This window comes from Pyrus communis, chromosome 2 (genome assembly GCF_963583255.1).
Source record: "Pyrus communis chromosome 2, drPyrComm1.1, whole genome shotgun sequence".
Taxonomy (NCBI): domain Eukaryota; kingdom Viridiplantae; phylum Streptophyta; class Magnoliopsida; order Rosales; family Rosaceae; genus Pyrus; species Pyrus communis.
Genome location: NC_084804.1, coordinates 584,452 through 607,512, shown reverse-complemented (window position 1 = coordinate 607,512; position 23,061 = coordinate 584,452). Strand labels below are relative to the sequence as shown.

The 23,061-nt window shown below is 40.4% G+C and overlaps 3 protein-coding genes across 3 annotated transcripts; 2 read left to right on the top strand and 1 right to left on the bottom strand.

Annotated features, from left to right (window-relative positions):
- Positions 1-99: 99 nt before the first annotated feature.
- Positions 100-1,146, bottom strand: LOC137726908 (protein PHLOEM PROTEIN 2-LIKE A1-like). The gene is made up of 3 exons (XM_068465858.1): positions 991-1,146; positions 549-667; positions 100-463 (listed from the first exon to the last, which is right to left on the bottom strand). The coding sequence occupies exons 1-3, from the start codon at positions 1,144-1,146 to the stop codon at positions 100-102; spliced, it is 639 nt and encodes a 212-aa protein (XP_068321959.1).
- Positions 1,147-6,021: 4,875 nt separating this feature from the next.
- Positions 6,022-18,082, top strand: LOC137726455 (tropinone reductase-like 3). Its single transcript, XM_068465389.1, has 7 exons — positions 6,022-6,159; positions 12,066-12,182; positions 12,404-12,538; positions 12,730-12,858; positions 12,952-13,053; positions 13,175-13,195; positions 17,843-18,082. The coding sequence occupies exons 1-7, from the start codon at positions 6,022-6,024 to the stop codon at positions 17,969-17,971; spliced, it is 771 nt and encodes a 256-aa protein (XP_068321490.1). The 3' UTR covers positions 17,972-18,082.
- A 1,702-nt stretch (positions 18,083-19,784) lies between these two features.
- On the top strand, positions 19,785-21,877 carry LOC137726900 (short-chain dehydrogenase/reductase SDRA-like). The gene is made up of 6 exons (XM_068465854.1): positions 19,785-19,938; positions 20,625-20,740; positions 20,962-21,094; positions 21,286-21,416; positions 21,509-21,610; positions 21,734-21,877. Exons 1-6 carry the CDS (start codon positions 19,800-19,802, stop codon positions 21,875-21,877), a joined length of 765 nt encoding a protein of 254 aa, XP_068321955.1. The 5' UTR covers positions 19,785-19,799.
- Positions 21,878-23,061: the final 1,184 nt, after the last annotated feature.

Genomic DNA, 23,061 nt, shown 5'->3' with positions numbered 1-23,061 from the left:
ATTTCCTACATACGCACTTGTCTGATTTCTGCTTTAATAAAATAAAAACCAGAACGTTATTTCTCTGCTCGTAAGGGAAGTTGCTAGGTACTCTGCAACTTAGATTTTAGGACTAATGTCGACACCCAGGATAAGAAGCCCTTTCTTCCATTTCCCAATTTGATTGAGCGTAAATTCCATGTGGCCAGATTGCCCAGGCGATAGTTTAAATTCACCAACTCGGACATAACTCCATCTTCGTCTTGGTAATTTCCTCAGATCACATTTACGGGTTTTCGACCTGTTCTGAGGGAGAGTGAGGCTGAAGTCGACTTCGTCTTCCCATCCGTATTTTGGGTCCTTCAGCGTGATCACATATGAAACTTCATAATAAGTTTCGGGTGTCAGGTATCTGGTCTCAAAAGTCCCGTGCACGTTTAGCGATAATACATCTAACAGTTCAGCAACCTCAACTTTGACATCGCTGCAGTTAAACCCTAAGTTAGGACCGATTACTATATAGCAGTAACCAATATCAATTGTGATATACGGATTCAAGTTTTCGGTACCTGGCTGCTTTCACGGTGTGCCAGCGCCAGTAACGACTGTCGTCAGCGAAAGTAATTGTGAGAGCTCTTGCGTACACCATAAAACAGTTCCTGCCCTTGTCATCAACCCAATACCTACGCTAATAATAGTCAAGAAAATAATGGGATAAACATGATTGTTGATATTTCAAAGAGTTCATCTTTTAATATATTTGAAAGGCAATGATTTCCGCAAACCCGTTTTCTTCCGTTGCACACCCTGTTTATTTCTGCCCTTTAATTGATTCTCCCCTTGTTTATACAAATATTCAAATGCAATAAACAAACACGGTGTCCAGACGGAGAAAATGAGCGTGCTAAACTTCAGTAAGCATTAGAACAATTTCACATTTCTGAAGTATGTTTGATAATTTCACACAAAAACTGAAAAAAATTGTCAGAAAGTTAAATGCATGGATTTCACCGTTTTCTGTTGGTCGAAAATTCCTGGTCTTCGGAGCTCCGAACGGACTTTTTCAGGTGAGGACATGTCGATACGTGCGCCAAAATTTTCCAGAATGATTTTATAATTATGTGGGTCTGCTGCTGCGGGTTCTTGCGCTCCATTATTATTAGCCATCTCTTCGTGCAGGTCTTCAATCATGTTTTCACTACATATACATAGGAATACAGGGCTAAGCCAGTCATTTCCACAAGTCCCCGCAACATGCGGATGAGGACAAGAAAGATGCATTGCGTTGCGAATCTTTTATTCTTTAAAATATACATTTCAAGCATGAATTCCTTTTCTTTAACTTTGGAATTTCGATCATGTGGGAAAGCACTAGATTAGAAAGCACTTTCGAAAAAGCATTTTATTCCATATGCTAATGCTTTTGTTTGTTGATCATATATATTCCATTATGCAAAGTATAGCATTTAATCTCAGATAATGTAGAAGAAAGATGAATTGCGTTGCAAAGCTTTTATTCTTTAAAATGTAGATATCAAGCATGAAATCCTTTTATTTTACTTTGGAATTTCGACCATGTGGGAAAGCACTAGATTGGAAAACACTTTCGAAAAAGCCTTTATTCCATATGCTAAAGCTTTTGTTTGTTGATCGTATATATTCCATTATGCAGAAGAATAACATTAATTCTCAGATAATGCATCACATTCAATATATTATTCCCAGCTTATAAAGTAATATTTGAATTTGCAAGTAATTACTGTAAGTCTGCAACAGAGCTCCGAGTAGTGCTACATCAGTAAATAGATGTATTAGTAAACCACAACAGGTAAAAATTAGTTAGAAATTATTCCATCCCAATTTTGTGGCACATCAAAAAGTAAAGTTTATTCCACAACCCATAGGCCCCAAGATGAAACACAAACCCTAATTTAACTTCTATGTACTAATTCATCTTACAAATAACCCATTTATTCCATAAATAACTAATATAGAACTTGGAACTAAACACCCTACTTTACTATGCCTGCCAAAGCTTCAGTAGCAAAAAAATATAGAATTTTCCAGCCAAAACAGAAAATATGGTACAAAACCCAACTTACTCCAGCTTACTCCTCTCACCTCTCTCGCATCCTTTTGTTCAAAATCAGAGGTATAAGGTCAACCCAAAATCTAGCTCACTCTTCTCACCTCTCTTTGGACTTCCCTTTCTTTGAAATTTGAGCTCAGAACCCAAAAATCCAGAGCTCTCTCCACATCCCTTTCTCCCAAATGAGAAAAGTGATGTAATGAGCTAATGATTTTTAGTATTTATACGTAGGTATTTTAGTAATTTCAATTTTGTGGATAGTGGTATAGCCGGTTTGTCATATTTATATCCCAAGATTAAGAAAAAAGCCTATTCTTTGCCATTCCAATAAATCAAATTGAGATAGAAGATAAAGAAGAAAGTGGGCTGGTGGAAATCTCAAATCATTGCCATAACTTTCAATTCCAAATTCAAAGGGTGGAGGAGGAGACGAAGGAGAAGGGTGGTAATGCAATCTCTGGGATGGCCAATCCAGTCTTCATTTTTTCCATTGCTGCAATTGCCAGTCCTTCGATTAGATCCAGTCCATGGGGAGGACTTCACGGACAATGCGCAGCGAGCGATAGATTGTCGAAAAAAAAACGAAGAACCCAATTAATAACACTGAAGTAGTGGAGAGGATAAATCAGTGGACATGTGTCGTATAAAACTGGTAGGACCGGATTAATTATTCGATGATTATTTAGTACATAAACACATCATACAATGGTTTCGAATTATTAGTACTATTGTCACATCCCGGCCCGGGGCGGACCACTTCCCGGGCCCGCTCCACCACCGTAACACGATATTGTCAGCTTTGGGCCTCGACCACGCCGTCACGGTTTTGTTTCAGGGAACTCACACGAGAACTTCTCGATGGGTTACCCATCCTGGGAGTGCTCTCGTGCGCTACTCGCTTAACTTCGGAGTTCCCATGGAACCCGAAGCCAGTGAGCTCCCAAAAGGCCTCGTGCTAGGTAGGGATGGGAATATACATTTAAGGATCACTCCCCTGGGCGATGTAGGAGTCACAATCCACCCCCCTTAGGGGCCCGACGTCCTCGTCAGCACACACGCGACCAGGGTGACACGCCCCGACCCCGATATTCCCCGAATACCAAGATAGGCACGTGCTGGTCGACACCCGAGGGTGACGAAAGCCATTTATTAAGTGTAAATACTGAAAACAAAGGATAAATAAGGTTTATAAATATAAAAGAATAATGAATATGCAAATACGGACCCTGTTCAGAGCACATCTCTAATCTAGAACACTAAAAGAAAATAATATAAAATTGAATGAAATAAAGGAGTAGGTCATACACCAAGAGGACTCGAAGATGCCGATGCGGAAGTGCTTGGACGTCGGGATTGTATGCCTCGATTCTAAGTCCTGAAGGGGGCGCAAAACAAACATGAGTGAACCAAGTTGATATATATATAATAAAACAGTTATCAACATACTAACCCCCAGATTTTATGAAAACACATATATATATAATGATAAACATAGGTTTTCCGAAACCTAGCATGTCGTGCAATGTCTCAAATCATAATTCGCATAAATAATAAACACTAGTGAATGTCCGATATAACACTTCAGGCCCCATGCCGGCTCCCCGTCTCTGAGCAGACAGTCAGAGGAAAATACACTTCAGGCCCCTTGCTGGCTCCCCGTCTCTGAGCAGACAGTCAGAGGAAAACACACTCCAAGCCCTATGCCAACACCAAACCGTCGCCCGGGACGGACCGGATCTATCCCTACATCCCGTAGCGGAAATGACCACTAGGTAAGTACAAAACCAGTGAACATACGTATATTGAAAATCAACTTCATAGTATAAAGTCATCCATCATCTATACTATAAAGAAGTGTTCTAAACATGTTCTAAATATCATATCGTCATCCATTAGATATTCTATAAGAACATGGGTTATAGGAAAAATAGTAATAATTCAAACTAGCCTCAGTAAGCATGTTATCTCATAAAACGTTCATAAAACATAATCATCAAATCATGCTTTTCATGTATGCATTTCTACTATCAAAACATGCATTTTTAGAAGGGGTCCACTCACAGTACTTTGCCGTCGAAAAGCCACGCCATCTAACGAAGAAGGAAACGCCACAGATAATCGCCCCTAAGCACATAAAGGGTACATTTAGTCAAACTCTACTCAAACGACTGAATTTGGGAAAACGGACATCGGAAACGGGTTCAGGACGTCGAAATTAGCCTAGGAGGGGTCATGCACGAAACCCAAAAAGTCAACGGTCAAAGTCAACGTTGACCGTTGACCGGTCAAAGTCAAAGTCAACGCTGACCTTTTACCGGGTCAACGGTTAGACCAGGTCCGGGTCAAACGGGTCTGGGCTTGGATCCAGGATGGGTCAAAGGGTTTGGACTTGGGTTGGATCCGGGTTCGGGCCTAAAGGGTTTGGGTTAGGATAATTGGGTTTAGGTTTTAGGTGGGCTGGGTTTGGGTTAGAAAGGAAATGGGTTTAGGTTTTAGGTGGGTTGGGTTTGGGCTTTAACCTCACGGCCCAATGGCCCAATTAAAAAGGGTTTTGGGCTTGGTTCACACGGCCCTAAGGCCTTTGGGGTTTTAAAGTAAACAAAAATAAAAATAAAAACGGAAAGGGTTAGGGTTTTGGGCCAAATACCAAAACAGGCCTAAGGCCCGTGGGGGAAGGAAACGGCCTGAAGGCCTGGGTGTTTTCTTGGGCTGGGTTTCACGCCGAAGAAGAAGGCCGAAATTCGGCCGGAATTTAGACAAACTTTGAATGTCCATAACTTTGTTAATACTCGACGAAATCAAGTGATTCAAAAATGAAAATCGTTGCTCTCGAAGAGACGAAGAGAATGGTACCTCACATGACGTCTAAATCGCCGTGGTTTGGATGGAAAACACCTCGAAAGTCACTGAGGTCGCCGGAAACTGGGTAAGATTCAAATGAGTATAACTTCTTCAATACTCAATGAAATTGGGTGAAACAAAAAGGAAAGTTGTAGTACTCAGCGAGACGAAGAGATTGATACCTTGCACGCCGGCCAACTCACCGTGGTTTGGCCGGAAATTGCCTCGAAAGGGTCGGTGCTCGCCGGAAAATTGGGAAATGTCTCCGAGGTGGTTTCTTCGTGATTTGACGTCCAAAACACAACCACGGGGTTAGAAAAGAGCTATAGGTGTGGACATGGGTGTGTGTGTGTGTGTGTGTTCTGCTCGGAGGGAGGGAGAGGAAGACAAAGAGAAAGAAAGAGAGAGAGAGTAAGAAGAAATAAAAGAAAAGGGAAAGGGAAAGGGAACCGGGGACAAAACAGGGGGTGGGCCCCTTGGGCTCACCAATTAAGGCTAAAAAAACAATTTTAAAAAAGAAAGTATACCCCAAACTTAGTGAAAATACAAAAATACCCATTTTCTTCAGTAAATCCCAGAACGGGTTGTTACACAGGGTTAGGCTCTGATACCAAATTGTCACATCCCGGCCCGGGGCGGACCACTTCCCGGGCCCGCTCCACCACCGTAGCACGATATTGTCCGCTTTGGGCCTCAACCACGCCCTCACGGTTTTGTTTCTGGGAACTCACATGAGAACTTCCCGATGGGTCACCCATCCTGGGAGTGCTCTCGTGCGCTACTCGCTTAACTTCGAAGTTCCCATGGAACCTGAAGCCAGTGAGCTCCCAAAAGGCCTCGTGCTAGGTAGGGATGAGAATATACATTTAAGGATCACTCCCCTGGGCGATGTGGGATATCACAACTATCCGATTCTTTATACAAACTGCGAAAGCGTAAGTATGTAATTTGCTTCTTAACCGTTTTCCTCCGTGTCAGGGGGCAATAATTGTCAGTTAAAAAAAAGAAAAAAAAAAAAAAAAAAAAGGAGGAGCGAAGCAATGTTGTCTCTACCCACGCTTTGCTCAGCTAAGAAAAACAAGTGTGTCTAGTTACAGAGAAACCCAAGAAAAATGGAGAAATCCAAGATTGGGAGGAGGTTCCAAGGCAAGGTAGCGATTGTGACGGCTTCCACTCAGGGCATCGGCTTCGGCATCGCCGAGTGCCTGGGTTTGGAAAGCGCATCTGTCGTCATCTCCTCCCGCAAGCAGGTCAGTCTCCGACACTCATCAATCCTCTCCTCCGGAATCTTTGACTTTTTTACATGAAATTCATCAGGGTTGTACTTCCATTTTAGTTAAATTTGATTTCTTTCTAGTTTCCGTGGATATTGGGATTGAAAATTGAACCGCTGAATTTCGTTGTGTGTGGTTGATTGCTGAAAATGAAATCAGGCTTTTTTGGGACAGATTCTCGAGAAAGCACTTCTGCTTATTGTCAGAATACAAAGAAATTCTTGTTCATCATATGTGTTCTTGAGTGAGAGAGAGAGAGAGAGAGAGAGAGAGAGAGAGAGAAAGAATAGCAGTTTCTAGAGAGAGAAAGAAATTATATCTTGTATGTATTGAATGAATAATTTTGTGTTACAACAGCTACACATATATATAGACAAGACTATCTTAGTCTCTAAGTAAGCTAACTACTAATAACAAACTTAACTACTTAGCAACCTAATCTACGTACACTTGTCAATATCTGAAGCATCTAATACATCTTTACATCCTCCCACAATCTCATGCTTGGATGAACCAAGCATTAGATTGGAACAATGAGACTGAAACAAAGGTGCAGCAAGACCCTTGGTGAGAATATCTGCAAACTGTTCTTTGGAGGACACGTGACAAACATTCAAATCTCCTCAAATCACCCTTTCTCTGACAAAATGGTAATCTATTTCAATGTGCTTCACCCGAGAATGAAACACTGGATTATAAGATAAAGCAATTGCTGAAATATTATCACAGTAAATCACTGGTGCAGTGAACACAGAAACATGAAGATCACATAATAATTGTCTGATCCAAGCCAATTATGTAGCTGCAATAACTAATGCTCTATATTCAGCCTCAGTCGAAGATCTTGACACAGTGTGTTACTTCTTAGAAGCCCAAGATATTAGACTTAAACCAAAGTATACAATATGAACAGAAGTTGATCTGCGATCATTAGGATCACCTGCCCAATCTGCATCACTGTATGCTTGCAGATGTGATTTTCCAGGGTTGAAGCTCAGAGTATAGTCTATTGTTCCACTGAGGTATCTAAGAATTCTCTTAACTGCAATAACATGAGAATTCATGGGATTATGCATAAATTGGCAGCATTGATTTACTAAAAAAGCTATGTCTGGCCTTGTAAGAGGCACATACTGCAAGAACCCAACAATACTCCTGTACTGCTCTGGACTATGATATGGAGTGCCATCATCTTTGAGAAGTCTGTGATATGGTAAACAAGGGGTAGGACAAGGCTTGGAATCTTGCAAATCAACTTTGTGTAACATATCCTTGATGTATTGGGACTGAGAGACAAACAGGCCACCAGATTGATAAGTAATCTGCAACTTTAGAAAGTAATTCAACTGGCCCAAATCCTTAATTTCATACTCTTTGGTTAATTCCATAATAACATCATCAATCATTGTAGATGGATTGCCTGTAAGAATAATGTCATCCACATAGAGTAACAACATAACTGTACCAACAGTATTATGTTTAACAAATAATGAAGGATCTGCAAAAGAGGACTTAAAACCCAAACCAAGCAGATAGCTTGTAAATTTTTCATTCCAAGCTCTGGGAGCTTGCTTCAACCCATACAATGACTTATTTGGCTTACACATATACTGAGAATGATGAATTGCACTCTGAAATCCTGGAGGTTGGGTCATATACACTTCTTCATTTAACTCACCATGCAGAAATGCATTCTTAACATCTAATTCTCACAAGGCATAGAACCATAAGAGTGTGTTTTAATCCTATATACCCACTTACAACCAACCAAATTCTTCCTAAAGGGTAGAGGAACTATACTCCAGGTTTTCTGAACATAAAGAGCATCTATCTCTTCTTGCATAGCTTCTTGCCACTTAGGAATTTTACAAGCAGATATGTATGAAGTAGGTTCAATGGCATTTGCAGATGATTTAACACTTGTTGTGAACACTTTCCTTTTAGAGATTCCACTTTTGGACCTAGTTTGCATGGGATGCAAACTAACTGAAGGACTGGGAATGACAACAGGTAGATTTTCTGTTTGAAAATCTGGATCAACAGGGATTTGAGATTGTGTAGAACTCTGAGATGCTGGCTCATAAGATTGAATATGGTTAGAGGAATCCAAAGATTATGAGGCATTAGAGGGAAGGTTTTACAATAACTCTGTGGCTCTAGTAGTTATGGAATTCGAAGACTCTAAGGCTGTAGGGGATCAAGCAAGTGAAGGAGATGGGTGAGGAGGAATGACTATGTTTTGGGAAGTGACTAATGATGGTAATGACTGTTGTATATGGACAGATACTTGTGGTTGAGATGAAATGTTTTGAGAGTGAGTGAATAAGTCTGAGAATTTGAAAATGGAAAATCAAATTCATCAAATAACACATGTCTAGAAACCATGATTTTTCCAGTAAGTGGATTAAGACACAAATAACGTTTGTATTGGCCTGCATATCCTATAGACACACACTGAGTTGTTTTGGGTTGCATCTTAGTGGTATTATAGGGTTTTAAAATAGGATAGCACGCACAACCAAAGATTTTAAGATGAGAAATCTGAGGAGGCTGACCAAAAAGGCATTTATATGGTGAAAACATGTGTAAGGTTTAACAGGGCATTCGATTAATAAGGTACACAGAATAAGCACATGCATGAAACCAATATTTAAAGGGCATGGAAGCATTTTGTAAAAAGGTGATAGCAGTTTCTAAAATATGTCTATGCTTTCATTCTGTAAGACCATTTTGCTTAGGGGTGTAAGGGCATGATTTTTTATGAACTATACCCTTGTCAAGTAAGAAATGTTTGAACTGATGGCTAGAGTATTCACCTCATCCATCACTTTGAAAGACTTTGAGATGGGCAGAAAATTGAGTATTGAAAAACTGATAAAAATGAACAAAGATATTGAACACTTCACTTTTATTTATCACTGGAAAGATCCAGGTAAACCTAGTACATTCATCCACAAATGTAACATAGTATTTGTAACCTTCAACTGAAACAGTAGATGAAGGTCCCCAAACATACTATGTATCACCTCCAAGGGTTTTACAGTTTTATTTGCAGGGAAAACAAAAGTAAGTTTTGTAAATTTGCCCTCTAAACATGATTTACAAACTGAAGACACATGAGAAACAGGCATAGGTATATTGGATTGTTTTAACATTGCAAATGTCACAATGTTGGAAGGATGTCCTAGCCTGTGATGCCACAATGTTATTTTGACTTGCTGTCCAAGAAAACATGATTGTGTTGAAGTGAATACAGATGGTTGTTGTGCTTGATTGATGAGATGTTGTGGAATGTAGAAGGGAATGAGATATAAGCCAGCTCTACACAATCCCTGGATAAGGATTCTCCATGTGACCTTGTCCTGGATTTAGTAAGAGAACTCATCACATATAAATCTACATTTGTTATCCTTACAAAGTCTATAAATGGATAATAAATTTTGAGATATATGAGGGACATGCAGAATTTTCTTTAATTCAAATGCATATTTAGGTGTCCTTAATGTACTGGAGCCAATATGAGAAATGTGCAAACCTGAACCACTAGCTGTGGTTATTGTATCTATGCCAGAGAATGGGGTTGCAAGATTAAGGTTTGCCAAATCAGAAGTCATGTGAGATGTTGCTCATGTATCAGCCACCCAAAACTGTTCCTGAGGTGCTGATGGTTGAAAAGTTGTATGCGTAGTAGATAGATTGGGAGAGAGAGCCCTTCCTTGGTATGAGAAGTCAATTCTGTGATAACATTGCAAGGCAGTGTGTCCAAATTTCCAACAAATTTGACATTGTGGCCTGGAGGATGGAGTAGTGGTGGATGAATGTCTCTCGAAATAGTCAACAACAATGTGACCTCGTTTGTTGCAAATTTGGCAAGTTGGAATATCATAACCATGATCAATACATGTAGAAACATGTGGTTTTCCTAGACCAAGAATTCATGCCTCTTCCTCTTCCTCTTCCTCTATAATTGTTTCTGCCTCTTCCTCTTCCTCTATAATTGGAACTGTACCCTCCATTATGATTAGAAGAGCCACCATTATAAGTATCAGTGCTGGTTAATCCATTAAGAGTATAGTTCTGTGATTGAGATTGATTAAACCTTTCTCCCAACATCAGAGTCTTTCCTTTGTCTTTTTGCTCATTTTCCATCATTGCAGACACAAAGGTTTCACTCACAAAAATATTTTCAACAACAGCTTCTTTTGTTAATAGCTGGGACCTGAAATCCTTGAAGGAAATGACATTGTCTCTCCCCCTTATAACTATTCGCAAAGTATTATACTTAGCAGGCAAGCCTTTAAGTGCCAAAATTACAATGTCAACATCTTCAAAGATCATTCCTGCAGCAGAGAGATGATCCCTTACATCCTTGATCCTTTGAAGATATTGAGAAACTGAATCAGAACCTTTTTTTATATTCTGCAACTCAGTTTTCAACTGAAAAATACTAGCTTTCGTGACTGTGGAGAACCTATCCTTCAAATTAGTCCATATATCATGAGAAGTGAGATAACCAATGATACAAGACATGGTTGTGGAAGATAGTGTAGCAATGATCAACTGCATAAGAGCATGATCATGCATTTTCCAACTCTGAAACTCCTCAGTTTCAACACCTCCAACATCTGAATCATCTTTAAACCGAGTAAAACATGGATGAGTGCCAGCAACAAAGTCAAAGATACCATGACTTTCAAGAAGTAATCGAATTTGATAGTTCCATACAAGATAATTTGTATCATCAAGCTTCACGATAACAGAATTAGAGACATTCGTAATGAGATTCATGATCGGAGACTGTACAATATGTAATTGTGCAGCAGTCACCATATTTGCAAAGATAACTATGCAAGAATTTGAGAATTCGTGAAAAATATCACAAAATTAGGGTTTCAGAAAAAGGAATCATGCAAAATCACAAAGAATTTAACTTGTAGAGATCTTGGAAACTGATATCAATGTAAACAGATCTTGTAAGAAGCAATTAATCGAACTCTTGGTGCGCACAATCATGCATATACTTCACAAAACAACTTCGTAGATACACAAATGCACAGAGCTATGGAGAGAGAAAATAGAGCAGAAATTCACACCATAACAGATTGATCAGGAATGCGGAAGCAAAAAAATAGCTCAGGATCGAGAAATTTTCATCTCTGGCTCTGATACCATGTTAGAATACAAAGAAATTCTTGTTCATCATATGTGTTCTTTATAGAGAGAGAGAGAGAGAGAGAGAGAGAGAGAGAAAGGAATTATATCTTGTATGTATTGAATGAATAATAAAAAACTTAACTACTTAGCAACCTAATCTACGTTCACTTGTCAACATTTGAAACATCTAATACATCTTTACACTTATAAGTACTTATGTTAGAAATAGTTTATTATTTTAATTAAATATCCAAGTGCTTTCCACAAAGCACCGGGAAGTGCTTCCTGACTACTCTCCAAAAGTGCTTCTATGATCAAAAGTCTTAGGACTCGTTTGTATGTTCTTTTAAAATAACTAAAAGGGGTTTTAGAAAAAATATTTTTGGGTCTAAAAGTACTTGAAGTGCTTTCTGCAAGAAGCACCAATTTGTGCTGCTTTCAAGAATCATTTTTAAGTGTTTTTCTAAAATTTACTTGCATTTTTACTTAAGATTGGTTCTTAAAATATTTTCACTAAAAGCGTTTTCAATCATTTTAACAAAATGTGCTTTTAGCCTTTCTAACAGCAGTCCGTTCTTGTTTAATCCCAGGGAAAGATGAAGAGATGAAAGTTAAATATTGCATATCATGAACTTCAATCAAGCTAAATGGTACATGTTTGAGTTTTATGTTGTTTTTTAATGGTTGTGCTGATGCGTATTTTTTCTTGCTTGATCAAATTGTTCCAGAAAAACGTTGATGAAGCAGTTGAGAAACTTCAGGCTCAAGGAATTGGGGCGCTGGGAGTCGTTTACCACGTTTCAAATGAGCAACAAAGGAAGAATCTCATCAACAAGACTGTGCAGGTAAGAACATTTGTCGAGTCCATGATTTTACATTCACTGTTGAAGCAAGACGTGGAATATAAACAGAAGACTACGAAAAATACTTGATTACAACCTCTGATTTGAGTCACCTTCCAAAGGGGATGGTCTCTCTCTTTTCCTTATAAACAATTACTTCTCCATTTCAATGATTCTTCAATGTCATTCCGTTGAACGTTTGAATTTTACTGATTTGTTTGCAGAAATATGGAAAAATAGATGTGGTTGTATCAAACGCTGCTGCCAATCCATCAGTGTACCCCATATTGCAAACCCAAGAATCTGTGCTTGACAAGCTATGGGAAATCAACGTCAAAGCTACTATACTTCTTCTCAAGGTAAAAGGCCACAGGAAGACGTGATCGAACAGCCAAGAGCTCTTTTCCCATGAAAATTTTCTGCTCAAGCTGCAATTAACAGTTGCCGATATGGACTTTTATAGGAGTTATTTTGTCCTCTCCTCACATATTCGATATGCATAAATTTTTGGCGTAGTTTGCTAGGTTATAATACTGGATTATATGTGCAGGATGCATCTCCGCACTTGACGAAGGGTTCTTCTATTGTTATCATTTCCTTAATTGCTGGCTACGATCCACCAGGAGCTACCATGGCTATGTATGAGGTCACTAAAACAGCCCTTCTTGGGCTAACCAAGGTATGTAGGTGGTTCCTGTTTTATACCGTTTGTTTCTTCATCTCCGGAAGCCACACATTTTCTTCAGCTTATTCTTTGCTGGTCTTACTTTAGGCCCTTGCCGGTGACATGGCACCAGATACTCGTGTATATTGTGTTGCTCTGGGTTTTGTTCCTACAAACTTTGCTTCATACATTACAGAAACTGATGCCGTGGTAAGTATATATGTGCATATATAAAGGCCAACGTTGGGATATATAGTTCCTTTCCAACGGATCTTGGGCAATGGCCATTGACCTTTGTGGATTGCTGAACTCAAATGGTATGTTGTTGCAGAGGAAGGCCCTCGAGGAGAAGATGTTATGTTGGGGAAAAACTTAGAGTACACAACTCTAACACAAGTGTTGAAGAGACAATACAAGTAAACAAATTACTTGTATTACACAAACAAAATATTACAACACAAACTATCAAAGACACTCTTGAGAAGCTATGACACTCACTCACTTTCTAGAGACAAACTCTAGAGCACTCACACTCTTACAAGACTATTCTTTCTTCTCACTCTCACTTGCTTGCTTGATTACAAGCTTACTTGATTGGTTTGATTCTACTTCTTGATTTCTTGGTTGGTTACATAACACCACACCCATATTTATAGGACATGTTTGCCGACTTTGGACATTGCTAGATCATTCTAGCTACTAATTATGCATGCCACCGACATATGGCTAATAGCCATATAATATTACAACTTGCTGGAATTATCTAGCTTATTATGCATGCCCACCGACTTTAACATGCAAATTTGAACTAGAATGGTCTAGTTCATTTGCAGCTGGACAAAGTCTTCTAGAAGCTTCTACCTTCCAAGCTTGCTACTTGTATTTGCTAGACTTTTCTAGAATCCAAACACCAATTGGGCTGGTGTTGATCTTCAACACTCCCCTTCAACACCAGCTCATTCTTTCCTCCATGTCGAGTTAACTACGAAGCTTTTTCTTACAAACCCATTTGCATGATATGGGTTTCACGTCTCTTCGCTTTGGCACTAGATTCCAAGCTTGATTTAGCTCTGCTGCAATGACCTCTTCTCCCAACTTTGAAGCACTCAGGTTCATCTGTTTCTTTTTCTATGGCTGCGTTGGCGTATTTAGGATTTTGCTTCCTGATTCTTGTTGACCTCCTTAGTTGTGATTGTGGAGTTAATACTTCCACTTCACTAGGTCTATCTTCTTCTGGTTGTTGATATATGTCAGCTTGCCAAGGGTTTTGGGGCACTGCTTGCTCAACATCATCACCGTCAAGCGAATCCTCATACTCATCTGGTTTCGACTGGATTCAAACAATTTGCTCCCCCATCTTTTGCTGCAACTTATCTTCTATCTTTCTTGAATCAGGCAACGCCTCATTTTCTGAGGACCACCAAGAAGATGCTTCATCAAACACCACATCTCGTGATGTGTTGTCACATCCCGGCCCGGGCGGCACCACTTCCCGGGCCCGCTCCACCACCATAGCACGATATTGTCCGCTTTGGGCCCCGACCACGCCCTCACGGTTTTGTTTCTGGGAACTCACACGAGAACTTCCCAATGGGTCACCCATCCTGGGAGTGCCCTCACGCGCTACTCGCTTAACTTCGGAGTTCCAATGGAACCCGAAGCCAGTGAGGTCCCAAAATGCCTCGTGCTAGGTAGGGATGAGAATATACATATAAGGATCACTCCCCTAGGCGATGTGGGATGTCACAATCCACCCCCCCTTAGGGGCCCGATGTCCTCGTCGGCACACACGAGATCAGGGTTGGGTTCTGATACCAAATTGTCACATCCCGGCCCGGACGATACCACTTCCCGGGCCCGCTCCACCACCATAACACGATATTGTCCGCTTTGGGCCCTGACCACGCCCTCACGGTTTTGTTTCTGGGAACTCACACGAGAACTTCCCAATGGGTCACCCATCCTGGGAGTGCCCTCGCGCGCTACTCGCTTAACTTCGGAGTTCCAATGGAACCTGAAGCCAGTGAGCTCCCAAAAGGCCTCGTACTAGGTAGGGATGAGAATATACATATAAGGATCACTCCCCTAGGCGATGTGGGATGTCACATGTGTAACACCTTCCATTCGTAGGATCACAACATTTCCAACCTTTTCTTTGGTTGTCGTATCCCACAAAGATACATCGGAATGCCTTTTTGTCAAACTTGCTACGTAAATGACTTGGAACAAATACATAGCACACACAGCCAAAGACTCTAAAGTAACTAACTGTAGGTTTCATATCCCACAGTTTCTCAAATGGTGAGACAAATTCTAACCTGGGTTGAGGAAGCCTGTTGATCACATAAGCTGCAGTTCTCATTGTTTCAGCCCAAAACCTTCCTGGTACATTCTTAGCATGGAGCATAATTCGACATATTTCTGCAAGATGTCGATTCTTTCTTTCCGCTACACCATTCTGTTGTGGTGTATTGGCACAGGTGAACTGGTGACGTATTCTACATTCTCGTAGATATTGGGAAAACTCATTCGAGGTATATTCCCCTCCATTATCCGTGCGTATGCAACGGATCTTCTTTCCTACTTCTCCTTCAACTGTCTCCTTAAACTCTTTAAATTTTGAGAATGTTTCAGATTTTTCTTTCATAAAGAAAACCCACATATACCTCGAGAAGTCATCAATGAACGTCACCATGTACCGTATCCCACTTATCGATGGTTGCTTGACGAGCCCGAACACATCGGAATGAACCAACTCCAATGGCTCTTTCTCTTTAAACTTCGACTCTTCGTATGGTAGTTGATGTGTTTTACCATACTGGCATCCTGCACAAACCGTGTCTGTTCTCACGTCAAGCTGAGGTAGCCCCTTAAGTATTGACTTCTTCATCATCACATTTAGCTTGTGATAGCTAACGTGACCCCATCTCATGTGCCATAAATTTGTTGTCTCGTTCTTCCTTGTCTTGTCTATGTATGCAGTTTCTGCTGACATTACATAGACTGATTGCAGTCGTCGTCCCTCCATTGTTGGCGTCCCTAAGATCTTGAGGTGTCTATACACCTTCACATCTCGTGGACCAAACAAGACATAATTTCCCAACGACGTTAATTACGGCACTGAAAGCAGATTTTTCTTCGTACTTGGAACATGGTAGACATCTTGAAACGGCACATGGTTAGTGCTGTATCGGGGCTCAATTACTGTCTTACCGATGTGAGCAATTAGTAGCCTCGAGTCGTTAGCTGTTACCACTAAGCGGCCTCCTTTGTACTCAGTCAGACTTTGTAACTTTTTCTCATCACCTGTCATATGGTTTGAGCAGCCTGAATCCACGATCCAATCGTTCTGGTAGTCAATAACCTCCGGACTTGTTGCTATGAGAGCTAGCTCTTTCTTCTCTATAGCAACAGATGCTTCAGCGTCCCATTTTTCCTCTAGGGCTAGAGACACAACTACGTCCCAATCATCTTCACTTTTTTTCTCTGAGTTGGCGATGTTACTTTCTGCAGGCCTTTTGAACCAACAATCCTTCGCCATGTGGCCCTTCTATCCACAATTGTAGCATTTGCCCTCAAACCTTTTATTATTCTGGGACTGACCACAGTTGACGTGATGCTTTGGAGCTCCCCTTGGTCGAGAACTCCCTCCTCCTTGATGACCGTTTTCCTTGTCACCATTTCTTTTAGATCCACCACCAGCACGCTGCTTAAAGCTGCCTTTACTTTTGGTGTAGATCGCTTCCTCCTCACCTCTTAACGAGACCCTGCCCATTTGCTTTGTCAAAGCTTCTTGATCGGCAAGCAAATTCTCGAACTCAACAAGTGATGGTTGGGTCGGCCATCCTTGTACAGCGGCAATGAAACCTCAATATTCAGGTCTCAATCCATGGATAATTCTTTTTATCCTGGTTTCTACAATGGCAGCACTAAGATCTAATTCAGAAATTTCACAGCAAATAGACTTTACCTTGTGGAAATACTACGCAATCGTCATGTCCCTTTGGGCCACTGATAACAACTTGTTCTCGAGAAGCTGCAATCTTGTATCGTTCCTCTTTGAAAAGAGTGTGGCGAAGGCGTCCCATGCTTCTTTTGGTGTCTTGGCCTTCCGTATGTGCTCTAACATGTCATCTTCAACTGTAGTTTTTAAGGCAAACATGGCCTTACCTGCCTTGATCTTCCACTTTCTCAAAGTGCCACTGGTGTCTTCTTCTGGCTGCGTAACTTCATTACCGCCGACAACATCCCAAAGATCTTGGCCTTGTTGGTAAGACTCCATACACGTTGCCCACGTGTTGTAATTTTTGTTGTTCAACTTCTTTATTCCTCCAACAACTTGAAGGTCTCCCATCGTGTCGGCAGAGCTTCGATAAGTCGAACAAGATTAACCAATAATCTTGCGAAGTACTAAACTTCTCACGATTCTCGGAAGCTTCAATAGAGACGGTTCTTGATCATACCGCTCTGATACCAATTGTTGGGGAAAAACTTAGAGTACACAACTCTAACACAAGTGTTGAAGAGACAATACAAGTAAACAAATTACTTGTATTACACAAACAAAATATTACAACACAAACTATCAAAAACACTCTTGAGAAGCTATGACACTCACTCACTTTCTAGAGACAAACTCTAGAGCACTCACACTCTTACAAGACTATTCTTTCTTCTCACTCTCACTTGCTTGCTTGATTACAAGCTTACTTGATTGGTTTGATTCTTCTTGATTTCTTGGTTGGTTACATAGCACCACACCCATATTTATAGGACATGTTTGCCGACTTTGGACATTGCTAGATCATTCTAGCTACTAATTATGCATGCCACCGACATATGGCTAATAGCCATATAATATTACAACTTGCTAGAATGGTCTAGTTCATTTGCAGCTGGACAAAGTCTTCTAGAAGCTTCTACCTTCCAAGCTTGCTACTTGTATTTGCTAGACTTTTCTAGAATCCAAACACCAATTGGGCTGGTGTTGATCTTCAACACGTTACTCAACAGGCTTGTTACCACTGGAGACATGGCTGCTGCCGCTGCCCTTTTGGCATCCAATGATGCTTCTTACATAACCGGAGAAGCTATAGTTGTGGCCGGAGGGATGCCCTCTAGACTCTAGTTCCCTTCTTTATCAACACCTTTTTGCTCGAATCATTACAAGAACAAGTGTTTTTTTTCATAATAACTATTAGACCTTGAAGCAAATATCAATAAAATTCACTCCTATTGATTTTCAACGTTAATTTTCACCGTCTCATAATATACCGTCATTCTTTCCAATCTGATACCGGAAGATATAATAATACACATAAATCTCACAAGTAGAGTAAATTTTACATTTACAATCTTGGACACGAAACATTAATGCCACCTAATCCCATGCTTAATAGAATATTAACATTTCCTTCTTGTCACAAACAATACACATTACAAGATGAAATACAAATACATATGAGGCCGGACGGTTTATAACAAAAAAAGGAAACCACAGAAACCCTAATAACTACTTTGTGTACTGCAATCGAGCATCAGACGAAGGGCAGACGGAACCCCTTTGGGCACTCTATGAAGCTATGACTTTATGTACACGAAATCAGAGCTTCCTGATTTCCGACGTTACATCATCTACAAACTTCTTCAAAGGGTGGTCGTAGGGCCTTTTTACCCTATTACATTACCACCTTCACAGCATATTAATCCAGAGTGAGCTATCTTTAGTCTTTCAGAACTGCATCTTTAGGCTTACATACACTTAACCACGAAAGGAAAGAACAGAGCCGGTTGTCGCATGTGCTTTTTCCTTCGGTTTCAGCCTTTCATATTTTTGCATGCAAATCCCACTTCTAAAAACAATTATCATGAAACTGAATATATCTACACAGGAACCAGATCAGCATTCTGATTATCATCGCACATCAGAATGAGACCTTCAACATAGGTCGGGAGAAGGCAGCGAAACCATTGAAAGCCTGTTGACACAGGCTCCGTTGGAGGAACAATCATGACCACATTATGGTGGCGTCTGACAACCCCCATCACACTTACAGTGCTGCCCTCTTTAATATACCTGACGAGGAGGAAACATATTCTTACAAGCCTATAACTTGTGAACGACAGAACCTCACAATTTCCCTTTCTTCGAAATTTGAGCTCAGAACCCAAAAATGTAGAGTTCTCTCCGCATCCCTTTCTCCCAAATGAAAAAAGTGATGCAATGTGCTAATGATTTTTAGTATTTATATGTGGGTATTTTAGTAATTTCAGTTTTATGCATAATGACATAGCCGGTTTATCCTATTTATATCTCAAGATTAAGAAAAAAGCCTTTTCTTTGCCATTCCAATAAATCAAATTGAGACTGAAGATGAAGAAGAGAGAAGGCTGGTGGAAATCTCAAATCATTGCCATAACTTTCAATTCCAAATTCAAAGGGTAGAGAGGAGACAAAGGAGAAGGGTGGTAGTGGAATCTCTGGGATGGCCAATTCAGTCTTTATCTTTTCCATTGCTGCAATTGTCAGTCCTTCGATTAGATCCAGTCCATGGGGAGGACTTCATGGACAATGTGCAGCTAACGAGAGATTGTTGGATAAAAAAACGAAGTACCCGGCTAATAACGCGGAAGTTGTGGAGAGGATAAATAAGTGAGCATGTGCCGTATAAAACTGGTAGGGCCAGATTAATTATTCGGTGACTATTTGGTACATAAACACACCAAACAATGGCTTCGAATTATTAGTACTATCGGTTTCTTATTTGAACTGCCAAACGAGGCGGGTAAGTATGTAATTGGCTTCTAAACCGTTTTCCTCGGTGTCAGGAGGCAATAATTGTCAGTTAAAAAAATAAGGGGAAAAAAAAAAGATGAGCGAAGCAATATTGTCTCTGCCCGCGCTTTGCTCAGCTAAGGAAAACAAATCTGTCTAGTTACGGAGAAACCCAAGAAAAATGGAGAAATCAAAGATTGGGAGGAGGTTCCAAGGCAAGGTAGCGATTGTGACGGCTTCCACTCAGGGCATCGGCTTCGGCATCGCCGAGTGCCTAGGTTTGGAAGGCGCCTCCGTCGTCATCTCCTCCGGCAAGCAGGTCAGTCTCCGACACTCATCAATCCTCTCCTCCTGAATCTTTGACTTTTTTACATGAAATTCATCTTGGTTTTTCTTCAATTTTAGTTAAATTTGATTTCTTTCTGGTTTCCGTGGATATTGGGATCGAAAATTGAACCGCTGAGTTTCGTTGTCTGTGGTTGATTGCTGAAAATGAAATCAGGATTTTTTGGGACAAATTCTCGAGAAAGCACTTATGCTAATAAGTGCTTCCTGACTGCTCACCAAAAGTGTTTTTTGATCAAAAGCTTTAGGAGTGGTTTGTATGTACTTTTAAAATGACTAAAAGCGTTTTAAAAAAAAAATATTTTTGGATTCCAAAAGCACTTGAAAGGCTTTTCGTAAGAAGCACAAGTTATATGCTGCTTTCAAGAAGCAACTTAAAAGTGTTTTTCTAAAATTTACTTTCATTTTTAATTAACATTGGTTCTTAAAATATTTTCATTAAAATCGCTTTCAGTCATTTTAAGTTAGTAGAATGTGCTTTTAGCCTTTCTAACAGCAGTCCGTTCTCGTTTAAATATCCCTGGGAAAGATGAAGAGAGGAAAGTTAAATACTGCATATCATGAACTTCAATCAAGCTAAATGGTACATGTTTGAGTTTTATGCTGTTTTTAATGGTTGTGCTGATGCGTATTTTTTCTTGCTTGATCAAATTGTTCCAAAAAAACGTTGATGAAGCAGTTGAGAAACTTAAAGCTCAAGGAATTGGGGCGCTGGGAGTCGTTTGCCACATTTCAAATGAGCAACAAAGAAAGAATCTCATCAACAAGTTTGTGCAGGTAAGAACATTCGTCGAGTCCATGATTTTACATTCACTGTTGAAGCAAGACGCGAAATATAAACAGAAAACTACGAAAAATGCTTGATTACAACCTCTGATTTGAGTCATCTTCCAAATGAGATGGTCTCTCTCTTTTCCTTATAAACAATTACTTCTCCATTTCAATGATTCTTCAATGTCATTCCGTTGAACGTTCGAATTTTGCTGATTTGTTTGCAGAAATATGGAAAAATAGATCTGGTAGTATCAAACGCTGCTGCCAATCCATCAGTTGACCCCATATTGCAACCCCAAGAATCTGTGCTTGACAAGCTATGGGAAATCAACGTCAAAGCTACTATACTTCTTCTCAAGATAAAAGGCCACAGGAAGACGTGATCGAACAACCAATAGCTCTTTTCCCATGGAAATTTTCTGCTCAAGCTGCAATTAACAGTTGCCAATATGGACTTTTATATGACTTATTTTGTCCTCTCCTCGCATATTCGATATGCATAAATTTTTGGTGTTGTTTGCTAGGTTATAATACTATATTATATGTGCAGGATGCATCTCCGCACTTGACGAAGGGTTCTTCTGTTGTTATCATTTCCTCAATTGCTGGCTACGATCCACTAGGAGCTGCCATGGCTATGTATGGGGTCACTAAAACAGCCCTTCTTGGGCTAACCAAGGTATGTAGGTGGTTCCTGTTTTACACCGTTTGTTTCTTCAGCTCTGGAAGCCACACATTTTCTTCAGCTTATTCTTTGCTGGTCTTACTTAGGCCCTTGCCGGTGACATGGCGCCAGATACTCGTGTAAATTGTGTTGCTCCGGGTTTTGTTCCTACAAACTTTGCTTCATACATTACCAAAACTGATGCCGTGGTAAGTATATATGTGCGCATATATAAAGGCCAACGTTGGGATATATAGTTCCTTTCTGATGGATCTTGGGCAATGGCCATTGACCTTTGTGGTTGACTGAACTCGAATGGTATTTTGTTGCAGAGGAAGGCCCTCAAGGAGAAGACGTTACTCAACAGGCTCGGTACCACCGGAGACATGGCTGCTGCCGCTGCCTTTTTGGCATCCGATGATGCTTCTTACATAACCGGAGAAACTATAGTTGTGGCCGGAGGGATGCCCCTCTAGACTGACAAGCCCCGACCCCGATATTCCCCGAATACCAGGATAGGCACGTGCTGGCCGACACCCGAGGGTGACGAAAGCCATTTATTGAGTGCAAATGCTGAAAACAAGGGATAAATAAGGTTTATAAATATAAAAGAATAATGAATATGCAAATAAGGACCGTGTTCAGAGCACACCTCTAATCTAGAACATTAGAAGAAAATAATATAAAATTGAATGAAACAAAGGAGTGGGTCCTACACCGAGAGGACTCGAAGATGCCGATGCAGAAGTGCCTGGACGTCGGGATTGTATGCCTCGATTCTAAATCCTGAAGGGAGCGCAAAACAAACATGAGTGGACCAAGTTGATATATATATAATAAAACAGTTATCAACATACTAACCCCCAGGTTTTATGAAAACACATATATAATGATAAACATAGGTTTTCCGAAACCTAACATGTCGTGCAATGTCTCAAATCATAATTCGCATAAATAATAAACACTAGTGAATGTCCGATACAACTCTTCAGGCCCCATGCCGGCTTCCCGTCTCTGAGCAGACAGTCAGAGGAAAATACAATTCAGGCCCCATGCCGGCTCCCCGTCTCTGAGCAGACAGTCAGAGGAAAACACACTCCAGGCCCTATGCCAACACCAAACCGTCGTCCGGGACGGACCGGATCTATCCCTACGTCCCGTAGCGGAAAGGACCACTAGGTAAGTACAAAACCAGTGAACATACATATATTGAAAATCAACTTCATAGTATAAAGTCATCCATCATCTATACTATAACGAGGTGTTCTAAACATGTTCTAAATATCATATTGTCATCCATCAGATATTCTATAAGAACATGGGTTATAGGATAAATAGTAGTAATTCAAACTAGCCTCAGTAAGCATGTTATCTCGTAAAACGTTTCATAAAACATAATCATCAAATCATGCTTTTCATGTATGCATTTATACTATCAAAACATGCATTTTTAGAAGGGATCCACTCACAGTATTTCGCCGTCGAAAAGCCACGCCACTAGCGAAGATGGAAACACCACAAATAATTGCCCCTAAGCACATAAATGGTACATTTAGTCAAACTCTACTCAAACGATTGAATTTGGGAAAACGGACATCGGAAACGGGTTCAGGACGTCGAAATTAGCTTAGGAGGGGTCCCACACGAAACCCAAAAAGCA

What these genes read in the sequence shown, in the direction of transcription:
- LOC137726908 (XM_068465858.1), bottom strand. Translation starts at nt 1,146, where the DNA reads ATGGCTAATAATAATGGAGCGCAAGAACCCGCAGCAGCAGACCCACAT. An exon ending in TTTTCGACCAACAGAAAACG is followed by an intron (nt 668 to 990) that starts GTGAAATCCATG and finishes GACTATTATTAG; the next exon opens with CGTAGGTATTGGGTTGATGA. An exon ending in CACACCGTGAAAGCAGCCAG is followed by an intron (nt 464 to 548) that starts GTACCGAAAACT and finishes GTTTAACTGCAG; the next exon opens with CGATGTCAAAGTTGAGGTTG.
- LOC137726455 (XM_068465389.1), top strand. Translation starts at nt 6,022, where the DNA reads ATGGAGAAATCCAAGATTGGGAGGAGGTTCCAAGGCAAGGTAGCGATT. An exon ending in TCATCAACAAGACTGTGCAG is followed by an intron (nt 12,183 to 12,403) that starts GTAAGAACATTT and finishes ATTTGTTTGCAG; the next exon opens with AAATATGGAAAAATAGATGT. An exon ending in TTACAGAAACTGATGCCGTG is followed by an intron (nt 13,054 to 13,174) that starts GTAAGTATATAT and finishes ATGTTGTTGCAG; the next exon opens with AGGAAGGCCCTCGAGGAGAA.
- LOC137726900 (XM_068465854.1), top strand. Translation starts at nt 19,800, where the DNA reads ATGGAGAAATCAAAGATTGGGAGGAGGTTCCAAGGCAAGGTAGCGATT. An exon ending in AGCTACTATACTTCTTCTCA is followed by an intron (nt 21,095 to 21,285) that starts AGATAAAAGGCC and finishes TATTATATGTGC; the next exon opens with AGGATGCATCTCCGCACTTG. An exon ending in CCCTTCTTGGGCTAACCAAG is followed by an intron (nt 21,417 to 21,508) that starts GTATGTAGGTGG and finishes GGTCTTACTTAG; the next exon opens with GCCCTTGCCGGTGACATGGC.